The 16,083-nt window shown below is 44.3% G+C and overlaps 2 protein-coding genes across 6 annotated transcripts in view; both read right to left on the bottom strand.

Moving 5' to 3' along the window:
• Positions 1-16,083, bottom strand: part of KIF1B (kinesin family member 1B) — a 327,303-nt gene that overhangs the window by 190,812 nt on the left and 120,408 nt on the right. The window lies entirely within an intron of this gene.
• UBE4B (ubiquitination factor E4B) overlaps positions 1-16,083 on the bottom strand; it is a 112,375-nt gene that overhangs the window by 19,796 nt on the left and 76,496 nt on the right. For all 4 annotated transcript variants that reach the window (XM_059912614.1, XM_059912622.1, XM_059912631.1 and 1 more), the window contains 4 exons: positions 12,303-12,402; positions 10,918-11,045; positions 6,438-6,536; positions 5,493-5,728 (listed from right to left, as the gene is read on the bottom strand). In XM_059912614.1, coding sequence (XP_059768597.1) covers positions 5,493-5,728; positions 6,438-6,536; positions 10,918-11,045; positions 12,303-12,402 — 563 coding nt within the window. The remainder of the gene's footprint in view (positions 1-5,492; positions 5,729-6,437; positions 6,537-10,917; positions 11,046-12,302; positions 12,403-16,083) is intronic.

The following is a 16,083-nucleotide window of genomic DNA, read 5'->3' as shown; positions in this document are numbered from 1 at the left end:
TCATCATTCATTTACCAATTACCATCATCCATGTATCTTTTTACATGGAACAAAGATCAAACTTAGTTATCCAAAAGACAAACAGCTTAAGCATGAGAAATTCCTGAATTCATGACAAATCTTAAAAACAGGGAAAACTGTCAGGTAAAGACAGTAAGACTCAAGGAAAAGATAAAAGGCACCCTATAAATGCTGGTGGGGATGAACAGACAATTTGACAAAATGTATCACAAGCCATCAGTATGCCCATCTTTCTGACCCACCAATTCTATTCAAGAAAACACATGTTCAAAGACTGATCTCCAAGGATACTCATTAAAGTACTATTTATGTGAAAAAAATATAAATAATCCAAGTGCCCAACAGAGAACACAAAAAGGTATTTGTGATATATTAAGTGAAAACCACAGGCTACCAAACAAAATATACAGTTTGGGTCCAATCATATTAAAAAATACACACACACTCACACACATGATATACAAATTGACTGGAAAGATACCGAGCAAAATGTTAACAGATTCTCTCTGAGTGCAGAGATTATCAATGATTTTTATTTTCTTTTTGCTATTTTCTATATTTGCCAATGAACACTTTCTTGGGATTAAAAAGGAAAATAGTTATTTCAAGATAAAAGGAATAAGCTAAGACCTATGGTACAAAGATCTAAAAGCACTTACGTATATTCATTAGGTCAACCTTTCTTTAAGCTGAACTAAGTGTCATTTTATTAACTGTATAAAAGTGTGAACTAAAGCGTGGAGGGCTGATTTAGCAGAGTCCACAGGAGAAGAACACCGGGGGCTGACAAAGAGCCTCGTCAATGCTCTAAATGGCTCTTAACACCTGCACTGTACCCTGAACATAGCAGAGGCTAAGTAATGACCGTTAACTTACTACCCATCAATATACATCTCTCCCAACATTAAAAAAAAATTCATTCCTAATGTTCCCTCAAAACTGCATCAGCCCAAGTTCTAATTCTCAAGTCCTAGTTCTAAGAGGCCTGCAATGAACTCTCCCTGGTAGTTGCTCCCCCGTCATGAGTCTTCTTGCTTGATTCACTAGGCTGCCCGGGCCTCAGGGCCTTTACACTTGCTGTCCTCACTGCCTGCACGCTGTGGCTGAGATCTGCTTATGGTTCCCTCTCGGGTCTCATTTTCAACATTACTCCAGAGTCATCTCCTCAGACACCTCCCCTGACTATGCTTCTTAAAGCAGCACCAGGCCTTCCTCTCACACTCACTCTCTGGAATTACCTCATTTATGGGTTCAGTGTCTGTCTCCCAGCTAGGGTGCCTGACTGGTGAGGGCGGGGATATGGGGTCCTCACCGCTAGGCCCTGGCAGCAACACCAAAGCTGACCCGCAGTAGGAGCTCCGAACGTATTTGTTGAATTAGTGATCGAATCTACTTGGGCTAACGCTGGCTTTGCTGATTCAGATCAGCGTGGGGAAGAGAACAGTCTTGAAGGTAAGTCTTGGTTATCAGTGTTCTTCCTGGTTCTGAGTAGCCAAGTTTTGAGAGCTGGTCCTTAAGGCACTGACTGCTGTGGTACAAATAAAATACTCTTATTTTTGAAACTCAGTTTTATTTTTGGAACAAACATTTGATCTTAAGTATCGTCTAAGCTAGAACACCCTCTCTGGGGTGTAAAAGAGAGCCTGTTCCAGAGAGCAATCTCTGATTCATGCCTGAGAGTCAGCCGTGCTCAGGAGCCGGGGCCTCAGTCAGCAGGACTTAACATGGATTTGATGGACACGTGGGGGGTGTCCACCACGCCCGCGGCAGGGCTCCCTTGGCGCAGGGCCCGCGGTAGCTGGAGGAGCACCTGTGCTAGTGCCCAGCTGCTGAGGCTGCCGCCGCTCCCTGGCTGTTTCCCTTCGGCAAGCTTCTTGACCTTTCTAAGCTGCAGTTTCCTCATTCGTACAGTGGAGATATTTATAGCACCCATCTTGAGGACTGCTGTGCGGATTAAGTGAAAGGATTAGCAAATGTTCAATAAGCAGGGGCTATTATTAGCATGGGTATCATCTAATACCCATGGACCACCACAGAGGTGGTCCAGGGCCAGAGGGCACACTGCTTGGTGGCAAGGGGGAAAGGAGAAACAACACCCACCCACCAGCTCCTGGAATTTTGCCGGTGGGGGGCCCCCCAGGCCCAGCACTGGTGTCACAGGCAAGAGGCCCAGCCCTGTTCTTTATCCCAAAGCCACAGTGACAGGCCCAGGGCACTATCTGAGTACAAAACGCACTTAGCTAAATTTTTTGTTTTTTAATACTAACAATGCATGTTTACTGTAGAATAATTAAGATGTTCAGATAATTTAAAAAAAAACCAAAAAACTACCCACAATTCTACCATTCATAAATAACCAATTCACTGTTAATATTTTGGCGTATATTCTCCCATACTTTTTTCTGTAATATATATATGTGTACCAAAACGTGGTCATACTTGACATATTGTTCCACTACATGGCATTTTCTTTACTTTTTATTACTTAACCACGTACTATAAATAACACACTATTTTTCATGGTTCACATAGACCCACCGTATGGATAAACTATAATTTACTTAACTGACCCACAACTGGCAGGAATTTAGGTTGTTTTTAATACTCTCACCGTATTGCATTATAAATACTAACACAGTGAATGTTGTTATAAACATTTACAGGCATTTATATTTATTCCCACAGAATCGATTACTAGGAATGAAGTTTACATGTAAGAGGGTGTACTCATTATTTAGTTGCTGTCTCTCAGCCCCAAATCCACCCATTTTTTTTTTTCTAAAAAAAAGACATTTATTTATTTATTTCTTTGGTCGCGCCGGGTCTTAGTTGCGGCACTGGGCTCCTTAGTTGCGGCATGTGAACTCTTAGGTGAGGCATGCACGTGGGATCTAGTTCCCTGACCAGGGATCGAACCCAGGCTCCTGCATTGGGAGGACGGAGTCTTAACCACTGGGCCACCAGGGGGTCCCCCCAAATCCACCCTTTACACTTGGCTTTGTGATACTGACGCTGGGACTCCAAGTTTCCCTTTGCCAGCTGGCCCCCTGTTAGGCTCGCCAACAGGGGGCGCTGCAGGGGAGCTGGAAAACTGAAGAAGGGACTTGGACCTCTGCTGGCTTGCTGCTCCCATCATGGACTCTCCAGCCCAGCAGCAGCAGCTGGCTCGTTTCCAGCTTTGTTCCACACTCGCAGGACCAGGAATCCCACATGCCCTCAGAGACACCAGCACCAGCTGGCCAGCATGCTTCCTCAGGCCTGGGTCCCAGTTCTGTCCAAGCACTCATTTGAGGCACTAGAATCCCATAACCCCAGCCTTTTCCCTTGGTAACCCCAGCCTTTTCCCTTGGTTCCCCCAGCCCTAGGGACAGATGATGGCCTCTCCCTGCACCGACAATCTGTATCACCCCAGTGTTCCTTATTTGCCTTTTCTGTCTTCCACTACCTATTTCACCAGTTCCTTATGTTAAATTCTCTCTATTAAACTAACTGGCAGGTTATCCTAACTGGGCCTTGACTGATATGGAAGATAGAAGGCTTTGGTGTGGACTGCCAATTTGCCTTCCAGAAAGGCTTTACCAACTTACATTCTCAGAGAGTTTCATAGCACTAATTCTACACACGAGCTACAGAGGAGATGAAACAGACTTTTGCAGGTTCGTTTATTTCCCTACAACCATATTAGCACTAGGTATTCCCATTTTAAAAATAAATTTAATAGGTGAAAAGACGTACCTCATCATTATTTTAAGAAATGCAGAATTACCTTCAATTCAGCTAAGCCTGACAGGTGCAAGGGACCATACAAGGTCCCGTCCTGTACACGGGTGATGCACCACTTGTACCTGAATGGCCCATGGTCCTCTCCTACCAGGGCTAAGAGGTAAGAGGAGGACAGGAGAGCCAAGTGGGGGCCTTTTACCCAGGAGTGTTCTCTGCTGCTGCCAAGGTGAGCATGTTAACAAAACTTCAAGAGGCCCGCATACTTGTTTAGGTTTAAGAGGATACAGGCAGGCTTGGGGAAGGAGAGAAACTCCCAGTAGGTGACATAAGATAATAGTGACAAAGGGGAAAGGAGGTAGACAGGTTCTTGAGCCTGAGAAGCACACAGAGAGAGATGCCAGCACCAGCCCAAAATGAGCAGGAACAGGTCTTGGTCTACAGGGAAGGGATGGTTGTCACTGAACACAGAGGAATCCCCAAACCGCTGCTGCCGCCGTGAACAGCAATGGACTGTGCTCTGGGAGGCTGGTGTTTCTTCCAAGAGCATGGTGAGTACATTCTGCTAAATGGGCGCCCAGAACGTGCTAGGTTCCATAGAAGATAAGAAGACAGACAGGGGCTTCCCTGATGGCGCAGTGGTTAAGAATCCACCTGCCAATGCGGGGGACACAGGTTCGAGCCCTGGTCCGGGAAGATCCCACATGCCACGGAGCAACTAAGCCCATGTGCCACAACTACTGAGCCTGCGTTCTAGAGCCCGTGAGCCACAACTACTGAGCCCACAAGCCACAACTACTGAGCCCGCATGCCACAACTACTGAAGGCCGTGCACCTAGAGCCTGTGCTCCGCAACAAGAGAAGCCACCACCATGAGAAGCCCACGCACTGCAATGAAGAGTAGCCCCCGCTCGCCGCAACTAGAGAAAGCCCACGTGCAGCAACGAGCACCCAACACAGCCAATAAATAAATAAATAAATAAATAAATAAATAAATAAATAAATAAAAAGAAGACAGACAACACACTTCCTTTCCTGAGAAATATACAAACTGGAGGGAAAATGTTCCATTTGTACAATCCTGTGCCTTTGGTAGAGAACAGGTGAATGGTCCCCTAAGTAACAGGCTTTATGAATACACATTTGCAGTTCAAAAGCCAAATTAAAAATGAAAATTTGGAATACAATTCAACCAGAAGAGGAAGACCTCCTTGCAAAGTGTCTGATACATTCTCAGTCTTGCTCACCAGTGTCACCCAGCACCTAGAACAGTGCCTGGCAAATAGTAGGCACTGGATGAATGTACAGAATTAGTCAATGAGTGAAGACTCTCAGAGATCCTGATTCTGTTGGTTTTTGAGTGGGGTCTTCAAGAATAAGCATTTTTAACAAGCTCCCGGTTTTACCCAGTTTTGAAACTCTGGGTTACAGGACAGTGTTGCAAAACTAATGTTGTAAGTTAAAAGCTAAAATGACCCAGGTAGTTTCAGATAAAAACACCAACTTGATCTCAGTGTTACCCATCTGACTTTCAATGGATCCCACTGAATCATCAGGGACTAGTATGTAGAGTGGTCAGTGTAATATTTCCACAACTCAGGGGAAAAATAACCAACAGTTTATGCTCTGCTGGCAGTGTATGAGTGGGTCATACTTAGAAGCTGATGTCAGAATATTAGGTAACAGGTTTGGAACAACTTCATCCACTGGCTTTAGACGACCTTGCCCACCTGTACACAACAGGAACCTACCTGTATAAAACTTCATCAGGGAAGGGACCAACAGCTTGGTGGAGAGAGGATGGTTCTCAATCATTTCAAAAAACTTCTGGGTCCGTGGCTGAACAGCAGGGTTAGTCATAAACATGACTTCTACGAGTTTGGCCACCAGATACGGATTTCGGATGTAGTTCTGGTTACACAACATCACAACGAGGAACATCACAATATCCTGAGTACAGGGCTCATAAAGCACCTGAGGAGAGTATCTGAAGAGAGGTGAGAGGAACAGCTAGTAAAGCTCTGAGAAAACACGGGTGGATGCTGGTGTCATTAGGCAAGGAAGGGGACGAATAGGTCTAGCAGCCAGGACACGGAGTTCCCCTTAACTTGCTGAGTTTAAGGTGACTATTCCCATTACAAATAGGTAGATTTAAAACCCATTGCGTCTATTGGCCATAGCATGTTATATTATCTTATGTTTTAGAAAATAAACCAAAGGTATGATTAAATCGTAGGTGAATTTTACAAAAGATCTTCATGACCAAAAAGACTTTAAAAAATATTTTGATGGAGTTGTTTTCATTTTTTCAAAGTTCAAACATTGGTTATAAACTCAACCAATTTCTTTGTAAGCATTCTCTAATTTTACAATTGAGAAAAATTTTGCTACAAAATATAGAGGTGGGTATTTCTGGCTTTTGAATGTTCACTCAGATATTTATAAACGGTTTCCTCCTTGTTTCTCAGACACACAATTCGACTCACTTTTCACAGAGCACATTATTACCAGCACTGTTAATCCTCCTCTGTCTTGAGTTATTATTGGAATTGGCTGGATGCCACAGCCGGATTTATTTTTCCAGTCTCCAGGCAGCATTCGGTTAAAGCAGTGGCATAAGATGGAGGTTCATAATATAATGTACATATTAAATATAAACACATATTAGAACTATGTAATACGTGAATGGGACTTACTGTACAATAAAAAATAAAAATTCAGCAACATCTTCTACATAAAACTCAGGCAATGCTGCAAATACCTTGGGGACATCTGAACTTAAAGGCAGTGTGACACTGTCAAAGAGAAAAAGTACAGGTTACAAAATGAAATCATGACACATCAAACTACAAGGAATATTACACTACCATTACAAGTAAGTGTTTCATCTGGAAAAAGCTCTCATTCTATAATACAACTATGTAAAAAGTGCACAGGCAAAGAAACTACAACCAGAAATGAACAGGGGATAATGAAGACAGGGATAGGCTAGGGTGGACGTGAAACGTTTTTGTTTTTCCTTTTCTTGATTTCTTGATTTTTATTTATTGCATTAAGATTAATGCAATAAATGTGAAGGAAATAAAAGGGTCATGTTTGGTCATCTTATGGAACCCAAACTGTTTGAGACAACAGAGCTACACATGTACTTTAAATACTATTGGGTCGGCCAAAAAGTGCCTCCGGTTTTAAAGTAAAAATAAAAGACACATTTTTCATTTTCACCAAGAACTTTATTGAACAACGTCTTCACCCTTTTGATCCACTACCTTCTGCCATTTTTCAGGCAACTTCATAATTCCATCTTCCCAAAACTTTTTATCTCTTTGAGCAAAGAACTGTTCCAGGTGCCTTTTACAGTCTTCCAGGGAATTGAAGTTTTTTCCATTAAGAGAATTTTGTAAAGACCGAAATAAATTCAAATCCAAAGGTGCAATGTCTGGTGAATATGGTGGATGAATCAGAACTTCCCAGCCAAGCTGTAACAGTTTTTGCCTGGTCATCAAAGAAACATGCAGGGCTTCCCTGGTGGTGCAGTGGTTGAGAATCTGCCTGCCAACGCAGGGGACACGGGTTCGAGCCCTGGTCTGGGAAGATCCCACATGCCGCGGAGAAACTAGGCCCGTGAGCCACAACTACTGAGCCTGCGCGTCTGGAGCCTGTGCTCCGCAACAAGAGAGGCCGCGATAGTGAGAGGCCCGCGCACCGCGATGAAGAGTGGCGCCCGCTTGCCGCAACTAGAGAAAGCCCTCGTACAGAAACGAAGACCCAACACAGCCAAAAATAAATAAATAAATAAATTAATTAAAAAAAAAAAAAACAACAATAATGGCTGCCTGGAGGAGCTGTCCAGGTGATGATAAAGAGATCAAGAATGTTCTCAGCTCATTCTCTGAATTGGCTAGGGATCTGCCTGGACCCAGTGTCTAGGGGGACCTAATATCCTGTTAACTCCAGCGTTTAGCTTCCAATTTCCTTTTCTTTCAATCAAAGATTTTATAGCCAATGTTCCAAGAATATAAAATGGGAAACAGTCTCTTCAGCAAGTGGTACTGGGAAAGTTGGAGAGCTGCATGTAAATCAATGAAATTAGAACACACCCTCACTCCATGCACAAAAATAAACACAAAATGTCTTAAAGACCTAAACATAAGACATGACACCATAAAATCCTAGAAGAGAGCATAGGCAAAGCATTCTCTGATATAAATCATACCAATGTTTTCTTAGGTCAGTCTCCCAAGGCAATAGAAATAAAAACAAAAATAAACAAATGGGACCTAATCAAATTTACAAGCTTTTGCATAGCAAAGGAAACCATAAAAAAAGACAAATGAAAAGACAACCTATGGAATGGGAGAAAAGTATCTGCAAATGATGTGACAGACAAGGGCTTAATCTCCAAAATATACAAACTCATACAACTCAACAACAAAAAAAATCAAACAACACAATTGACAAATGGGCAGAAGACCTTAATAGACACTTCTCCAAAGAAGACATACAGATGGCCAGTAGGCACATGAAAAGATGTTCATCACTGCTAATTATCAGAGAAATGCAAATCAAAACTACAATGAGGTATCACCTCACACAGGTCAGAATGGCCATCATTAAAAAGTCTACAAATAACAAATGCTGGAGAGGGTGTAAAAAAAAAGGGAACTCTCCTATGCTGTTGGTGGGAATGTAAGTTGGTGCAGCCACTGTGGAGAACAGTATGAAGATTCCTCAAAAAACTAAAAATAGGGCTTCCCTGGTGGCGCAGTGGTTGAGAGTCTGCCTGCCAATGCAGGGGACACGGGTTCGAGCCCTGGTCTGGGAGGATCCCACATGCCGCGGAGCAACTGGGCCCGTGAGCCACAACTACTGAGCCTGAGCGTCTGGAGCCTCTGCTCCGCAACAAGAGAGGCCGCGATAGTGAGAGGCCCGCGCACCGCGATGAAGAGTGGCCCCCACTCGCCGCAACTGGAGAAAGCCCTCACACAGAAACGAAGACCCAACACAGCCAAAAATAAACATAATAAATAAATAATAAATAAAAATTTAAAAAAAAAAAAAAAAAAAAAAAACTAAAAATAGAATCACCATATGATCCAGCAATCCCACTCCTGGGCATATACCTGAACAAAACTATAACTCAAAAAGATACATGCACCCCTATGTTCACAGCAGCACTATTCACAATAGTCAAGTCATGGAAACAACCTAAATGTTCATTGACAGATGAATGGATAAAGAAGATGTGGTACATATATACACAATGGAATACTACTTAGCCATAAAAAAGAACAAAATAATGCCATTTGCAGCAACATGGATGCAACTAGAGATTATCATGCTAAGTGAAGGAAGTCAGAAAGAGAAAGACAAATACCATATGGTATCACTCATATGTGGAATCTAAAATATGGCACAAATGAATCTATCTACAAAACAGAAACAGACTCACAGGCATAGACAACAGACTAGTGGTTGCCAAGGGGGAGGGGGGTGGGGGAAGGAAGGATTGGGAGTGTGGGATTAGCAGATGTAAACTATTATATATAGGATGGATAAACAACAAGGTCCTACTGTATAAACACAGGGAACTATATTCACTATCCTGTGATAAACCATAATGGAAAAGAATATTATAAAAAAAAAGAATGTCTATATATGAGTAACTGAGTCACTTTGCTGTACAGCAGAGACTGGCACAACACTGTAAATCAACTCTACTTCAATTTAAAAAAATAAATAAAAGCGAGGCTTCCCTGGTGGTGCAGTGGATAAGAATTCGCCTGCCAATGCAGGGGACACGGGTTCAAGCTCTGGTCCAGGACGATCCCACATGCCGCGGAGCAATTAAGCCCGTGAGCCACAACTACTGAAGCCCGCGCGCCTAGAGCCTGTGCTCCGCAACAAGAGAAGCCACCACAGTGAGAAGCCTGCGCACTGCAACAAAGAGTAGCCCCTGCTCGCCGCAACTAGAGAAAGCCCGGGTACAGCAACGCAGACCCAATGCAGCCATAAATAAATAAATAAGTAAATAAAAATAAATAAATAAATAAAAGCAAAAACAAAAAAACCGCAGAACAAAAAAAAACCCCGAAGATTTTTTTTTTAAAGAGATTGGAGTTTGTTTGTTTATTTATTTATTTATTCATTTATTTTTGGCTGTGTTGGGTCTTCATTTCTGTGCGAGGGCTTTGTCTAGTTGCGGCAAGTGGGGGCCACTCTTCATCGCGGTGCGCGGGCCTCTCACTGTCGTGGCCTCTCTTGTTGCGGAGCACAGGCTCCAGACGTGCAGGCTCAGTAGTCGTGGCGCACGGGCCTAGTTGCTCCGCGGCATGTGGGATCCTCCCAGACCAGGGCTCGAACCCGTGTCCCCTGCATTGGCAGGCAGATTCTCAACCACTGTGCCACCAGGGAAGCCCCACCCCCGAAGATTTTATAGCCAGTTTTTAAAAAGCACTATGTCAAAATTAATTTAATAGGTGTTGACAGTCCCTTATTACTGTAACTAATTCTAAGGAAAATACTTACTTACTTATTTACTTTTTTCCCCAGGCTGCGCCATGCGGCATGTGGGGATCTTAGTTTCCCAACCAGGGGTCGAACCCACGCTCCCTGCATTGGGAGTGTGGAGCCTTAACCACTGGACTGCTAGGCAAGTTCCCGAAAATATTTATTAATATTACTACTTTCGGGGCTTCCCTGGTGGCGCAGTGGTTGAGAGTCTGCCTGCCAATGCAGGGGACATGGGTTCAAGCCCTGGTCTGGGAAGATCCCACGTGCCGCGGAGCAACTAGGTCCGTGAGCCACAGCTACTGAGCCTGCGCGTCTGGAGCCTGTGCTCCGCAACAAGAGAGGCCACAACAGTGAGAGGCCCGTGCACCGCGATGAAGAGTGGCCCCCGCTCGCCGCAACTAGAGAAAGCCCTCACGCGGAAACGAAGACCCAACACAGCAAAAATAAATAAATAAATAATAATAAAAAATAATAATAATGAAATCTGCCATTCTGACCATTCCAAAAAAAAAACAAAAAATTACTACTTTCTATATAAGTACAACGTGGAAATGAATTCTTAATAACGTAAGGGTCTTGGTTTCAGGTATCGGCTTTGAGGAACAATAAAGACAGCACAGCCTGGTGCGTGGAGCCGGGGTGCAGAGGGCGGAGCACACTCACGCGGGGTACGCGGGGTCCAGGATGCGGAGCAGCAGCTGAATGAGAAGGCCGTAGAAATGCAGACATCTCCTCAGGAAGCCCTCGTCAAGCAGACCGGCGTCAGCACAGGCCTTGCATCGTACCAGTTTCTGCGGAAGCAGGTATGTCCCCGCCCACAGATTAGTTGGCGGCTAAGTACCTGCAGTGTGATTGGGCAGGGAATGGGCAAGGAGATGGGAAACCTAGGCTCTAGGGCTTCAAGAGCTTCATTGCTAACTGCCTGTAAGCTGCTGGTCATGTCTCAAGAGCTTTCCCTGTTCTAAGAGAAAGAAAAGGCATGCCATGCGAATCACTGGGCACAGAACCTAGCACACAGTTAGTGCTGAGAAAGGTTAGGTGGTCACTGTCATATTCAAATAACGTGATGGGGGAGGCCCTTTGGAAGTCAGGGATGGTTACTGAGAAGAGCCAGACAAATCCGCATCTCAGTTCCAGGTCAGCACTGAAAAGCTGCTCTTGGGCAAAATGCTTGCCCACCAAGGATATAATAACCCCCTCAGAGTATCGCTGTGAGTTTAAACACACACGTGAGCACACATTGCATATACACAGTTTATAGGCTTCTTGAAACCTATCTCTGGAGTGCTTAGGGGGTCTATAGACCCCAGAAAAGAGCCCCCAGCTTTTTCTGCATCTCAAAGAGGTCTACTGTATAGGTAAATAAAACTGAAATCTTAACTTGTACCAGAAATCTAAGTCAGGTAAAACGTCTACACATCATCCTACTAATCAACAAAAAACACGACCAGCTAACATTCAGCTTTGTAATTTGAACATAAAAATGCATAAATGAAAAATGCATAAATTTGCTGTCTGTGCTTCCCTTGCACAACCTTAGCTAGCACTTGTTTTCAGCTATGTCTCATAAGCAGAAATCTTCCCGTCTGCAGTTAGGTTCTATACGATGGATCATTTTCAATTAAACGAAGAATGAGGGGCAAAGGAAAGAGATCTTTCCACTACCACAAATCCACTTTGTCAAACATCATGAAAATGCGTGGCTGGACAAACTGGAGTTGTGTGTGTTTTGAGGTGCGGGGGTGAGGGTCAGCAGATGGGGAGGATCTTGCACAAGGCAAGGAAAGGGAGGTGATGTTCAACTGAGGATGATAAAATCCATTAAGAATTCATATTGTCATTGGCATAGGCGTAGGCATTTTCTGTCCTGATATTTAAATACACACAGAAACTATCCACAAGTTTTTAAATGTACCATTTTTATCTTGGGGGGAAGAGAATAATGAGAAAAACTGAGGACATTAAACTGCTCATTCAAGGCGCATATTCTGGTGGGAAAATTAGTATTATGAGGCTGGTCTATAATTATCCCAATTAATGATACAAACCTTAAGCTGAGTTTTGCAGCGCTTCAGCATTTCACGGTGTCTAGCTGCCAGTGGGGAGTCTTTCCATTGGCTTTCATTGTTTTTCAAATCTTCCACAGTTCTGAAAGTAAAGACTAACAGTCAAATGAAAGAAGACACGCAGATCCATCACCCACCTTATCTATTCATTTTCCCCATGTCACTGACTCTCAGACACATGTCCCCTCTCTCCCCCCATGTCAGCATCACCAAACTCAGTGGCAAGTTATGGCTAAATTGGCAGCATTTTTCTTTCTTACTGGTTCCCAACATAACGATGTCTTAAAGTGGATGGCATTTTAGATTTGATGAAATACAGTAATCATTACTTTTGGAAGGAAATACATTGTTCCCTGTTTTTCTGGGAGGGAGAAAATGCAAGGTTACTATGCCTACTCAATTACCCAAAACAAAAGGCTACTTTACTAAGGGCACTTTTCCTTCTGCTTGGAATGCTCTTCTCTGAGGTTACCTTTGCGACTTGCTCCTTCACTCCCTTCAGGTATCTCCTCAAATATCACCTGTCAGAGAGGTAAAGCCTTCCCTGATCATGTAATATGCTGCATATTTTAAAGACTGGCTCACTTAACACTATGTCAACCCTTTCTATCTATCAAAACATTGTGTAGGAAACTAGGGGGCAATAAATTCTTTAAAAGTACACTTCCTAGCGACTTCCCTGGTGGTGCAGCGGTTAAGAATCCGCCTACCAATGCAGGGGACATGGGTTCGAGCCCTGGTCCAGGAAGATCCCACATGCCGCAGAGCAACTAATCCCGTGTGCCACAACTACTGAGCCTGCTCTCTAGAGCCCGCGAGCCACAACTACTGAGCCTGCGTGCCACAGCTACTGAAGCCCACGCACCTAGAGCCCGTGCTCTGCAACAAGAGAAGCCACCGCAGTGAGAAGCCCGCGCACCACAACGAAGAGTAGCCCCCGCTCGCCGCAACTAGAGAACGCCTGTGCGCAGCAACGAAGACCCAACACAGCCAAAGATAAATGAATTAAATAAATTAATTAAACAAAAACAAAAACTACATTTCCTAGATTCCCTTGCTGCCAGCATTTCTGCACATGACCTAGCTTCCACCAAGAGGTGAGCCCTCACTGAAGGCAGAAGTGAATATAGTGAAGTGACAGCCACATGGTTCTTCTGGAAGCACAGCGTGGAGGGGTTTTGCTTGAGGCACTAGCAGAGGCTGAACCCTGAAGCAGCTCCTTCCTGCCAGGCCAGGTTCGAAGGAGAGCTCTGGGAGTCCTCTTTTCCAGGTGTGCCAATGATTCAATAAACCAAATAGTAGCCTTTAATTATCCTCTTTCTGCTTACCTCAGATAAAGTGGATTCCTCTGTCTACAATTGGAACGTGAATAATGGTAGACAGAATAATGCTCCGCCCCACCCCCATACAGGAAGATGTCACATCTTAATCCCCAGAACCTGTGAATATGTTACCTTACATGGCAAAAGGAAACTTGCAGATGTGATTAAGAGCATGGAGCCCAAGACGGGCCCATATGTCTGGGTGGGCCCAGTGTCATCTCAGGGTCCTTCTAAGAGAAAGAGGGAGTCAGAGTAAGAGAAAGAGTTGTGACAAGTGAAGCAGAGGTCAGAGAGAGGGAGAGCTGAAGATGAGATGCTGCTGATTTTGAAGAGAGGAAGGGGGCCGTGAACCAAGGAATGCAGGGGGTCTCCAGCAGCTGGAACAGGCAAAGAAAGAGATTCTTCCCTAGAGCCTCAGAAGGAATGCAGCCTTGATTTTAGGACTTCTGACCACCAGAACCCTAAGGTAATAATTTTTGCTATTTTAACTCACCAAGGTCGTGGTAATCTGTTGCAGCAGCAAAAGGAAACTAACATAATGACTATATGCTTATTGGCAAGAAGAGGTTACAGGTAACAGGCCCTCCAGAAAAATGGGCCTTTGGGATTAGTTCTTCAACTGGGCTGGTTTGGAAGTGGTGAAGGGGACTTCCAGTGGTCCAGTGGGTAAGACTCCACGCTCCCAGTGCATGGGGTCTGGGTTTGATCCCTGGTTGGGGAACTAGATCCCGCATGCCGCAACTAAGATCCCGTGTGCCGCAACTAAGACCCGGTGCAGCCAAAATAAATAAATAAATAAATAAATAAATAAAATATTTACAAAAAAAAAGAAAGCAGTGAAGATTCAGTTAGCATGTGAGGGCATAAAACTGGTAGCCCAGGTTCTCAGTGGAAAAACAGCTGCATAAACGATCACCAGTGACCTCCTGGAGTGAAGAGATGGTGTGGCTACTTGTAACTATGCTGGAGAGCTCACAGAAGAAAATGACAGGCTCCAGATTTTAAAATCTCGCTCAAGCCAATGAGTCAGGAAGTTTCTAAGACGACCATAAAGAAGCAGAGTCTGGTCCTATAAAGCACCAAATTATAACATAGACTGAATCCATAACCTCACTGGATCTCTTATCTGAATGTCAGAGCAAAGACTGGGACTCCAAGAATTCAAATGGAGGAGTTCGGGAGAACCTAAGTACCCAAATCCCTAAATGCCCTGAGCCTCGTCTGACAGTAGAAGCAGCTCCTGCAGTGATTGTAGCTGAGGTGGTCAGATTGCAGGATGACGCCAATTTCCCTTAGGTCCCAACCCATCATACGTCATTGCTTCCAGAACCGTAACTGGAGTGAGATCAATCACTGCCCTTATGGGCCAATTACAAAGCCTCATGCAGGAAAAGCACACATTTGAAGAAAAAAGAAAGACCAAGATTTGCTAATATGTTATATTAGCTTCCTACTGCTGCTGTAACAAATCATCACAAACTTACTGGCTTGCAGCAACACAATTATAGTCTTAGAGTTCCGGAGGTCAGAAATCTAAAATGGGTCAGCAGGGGGTGCATTCCTTCTGGAGGCTCTAGGGAGAGTGTTTCCTTGCCCTTTCCAGCTTCTAGAGGGAGCCCGCATTCCTTGGCTTGTGGACCCACATCACTCTGATGTCTGCTTCTGTCATCACATTTCCTTTCTCACTCTGACCTTCTTGCCTCCCTCTTTTTTTTTTTTTAAATTAATTTGTTTCTTTATTTATTTATGGCTGTGTTGGGTCTTCATTTCTGTGCGAGGGCTTTCTCTAGTTGTGGCAAGCGGGAGCCACTCTTTATCACGGTGCGCGGGCCTCTCACCATCGCAGCCTCTCTTGTTGCGGAGCACAGGCTCCAGACGCGCAGGCTCAGTAATTGTGACTCATGGGCTTAGTTGCTCCGCGGCATGTGGGATCTTCCCAGACCAGGGCTCGAACCCGTGTCCCCTGCATTAGCAGGCAGATTCTCAACCACTGCGCCACCAGGGAAGCCCTTGCCTCCCTCTTAAAAGGACCCTTGTGATACATTGGGTCCACCCAGATAATCTAGGAAAACCTCTCCATCTCAAGGTCCTACAATTAATCACATCTGCGAAGTCTCTTTTACCATGTAAGGTAACACATTCACAAGCTCTGGGGACTAGGACATGAACATCTTTGCCGCACCACTGTTCTACCTACTACATCTGTAGTGAAGAAATGTGGCAGTATGTGTGGAACAGACTCTGAAGATGCTTGATCACCAGAGAGGAACATGCTAACATACTCCTAAGTGGGGATAAATGCACTGACATGAATACAACGGCCAGAGCCTCTGGATTCAACCTTATGCTGAGTATCTGGGAGGGGCTCTAACTGTGTGCCCACCTGGTTGACTAAAACCTAGAATTGAAGTTGAGTTGTTAGGAATTCCTTGATATAAATT

This window comes from Balaenoptera ricei, chromosome 1, assembly GCF_028023285.1.
Source record: "Balaenoptera ricei isolate mBalRic1 chromosome 1, mBalRic1.hap2, whole genome shotgun sequence".
Taxonomy (NCBI): Eukaryota; Metazoa; Chordata; class Mammalia; order Artiodactyla; family Balaenopteridae; genus Balaenoptera; species Balaenoptera ricei.
Note: the sequence above shows the minus strand (reverse complement) of the source record. Positions and strands in the feature narration are given on the sequence as shown.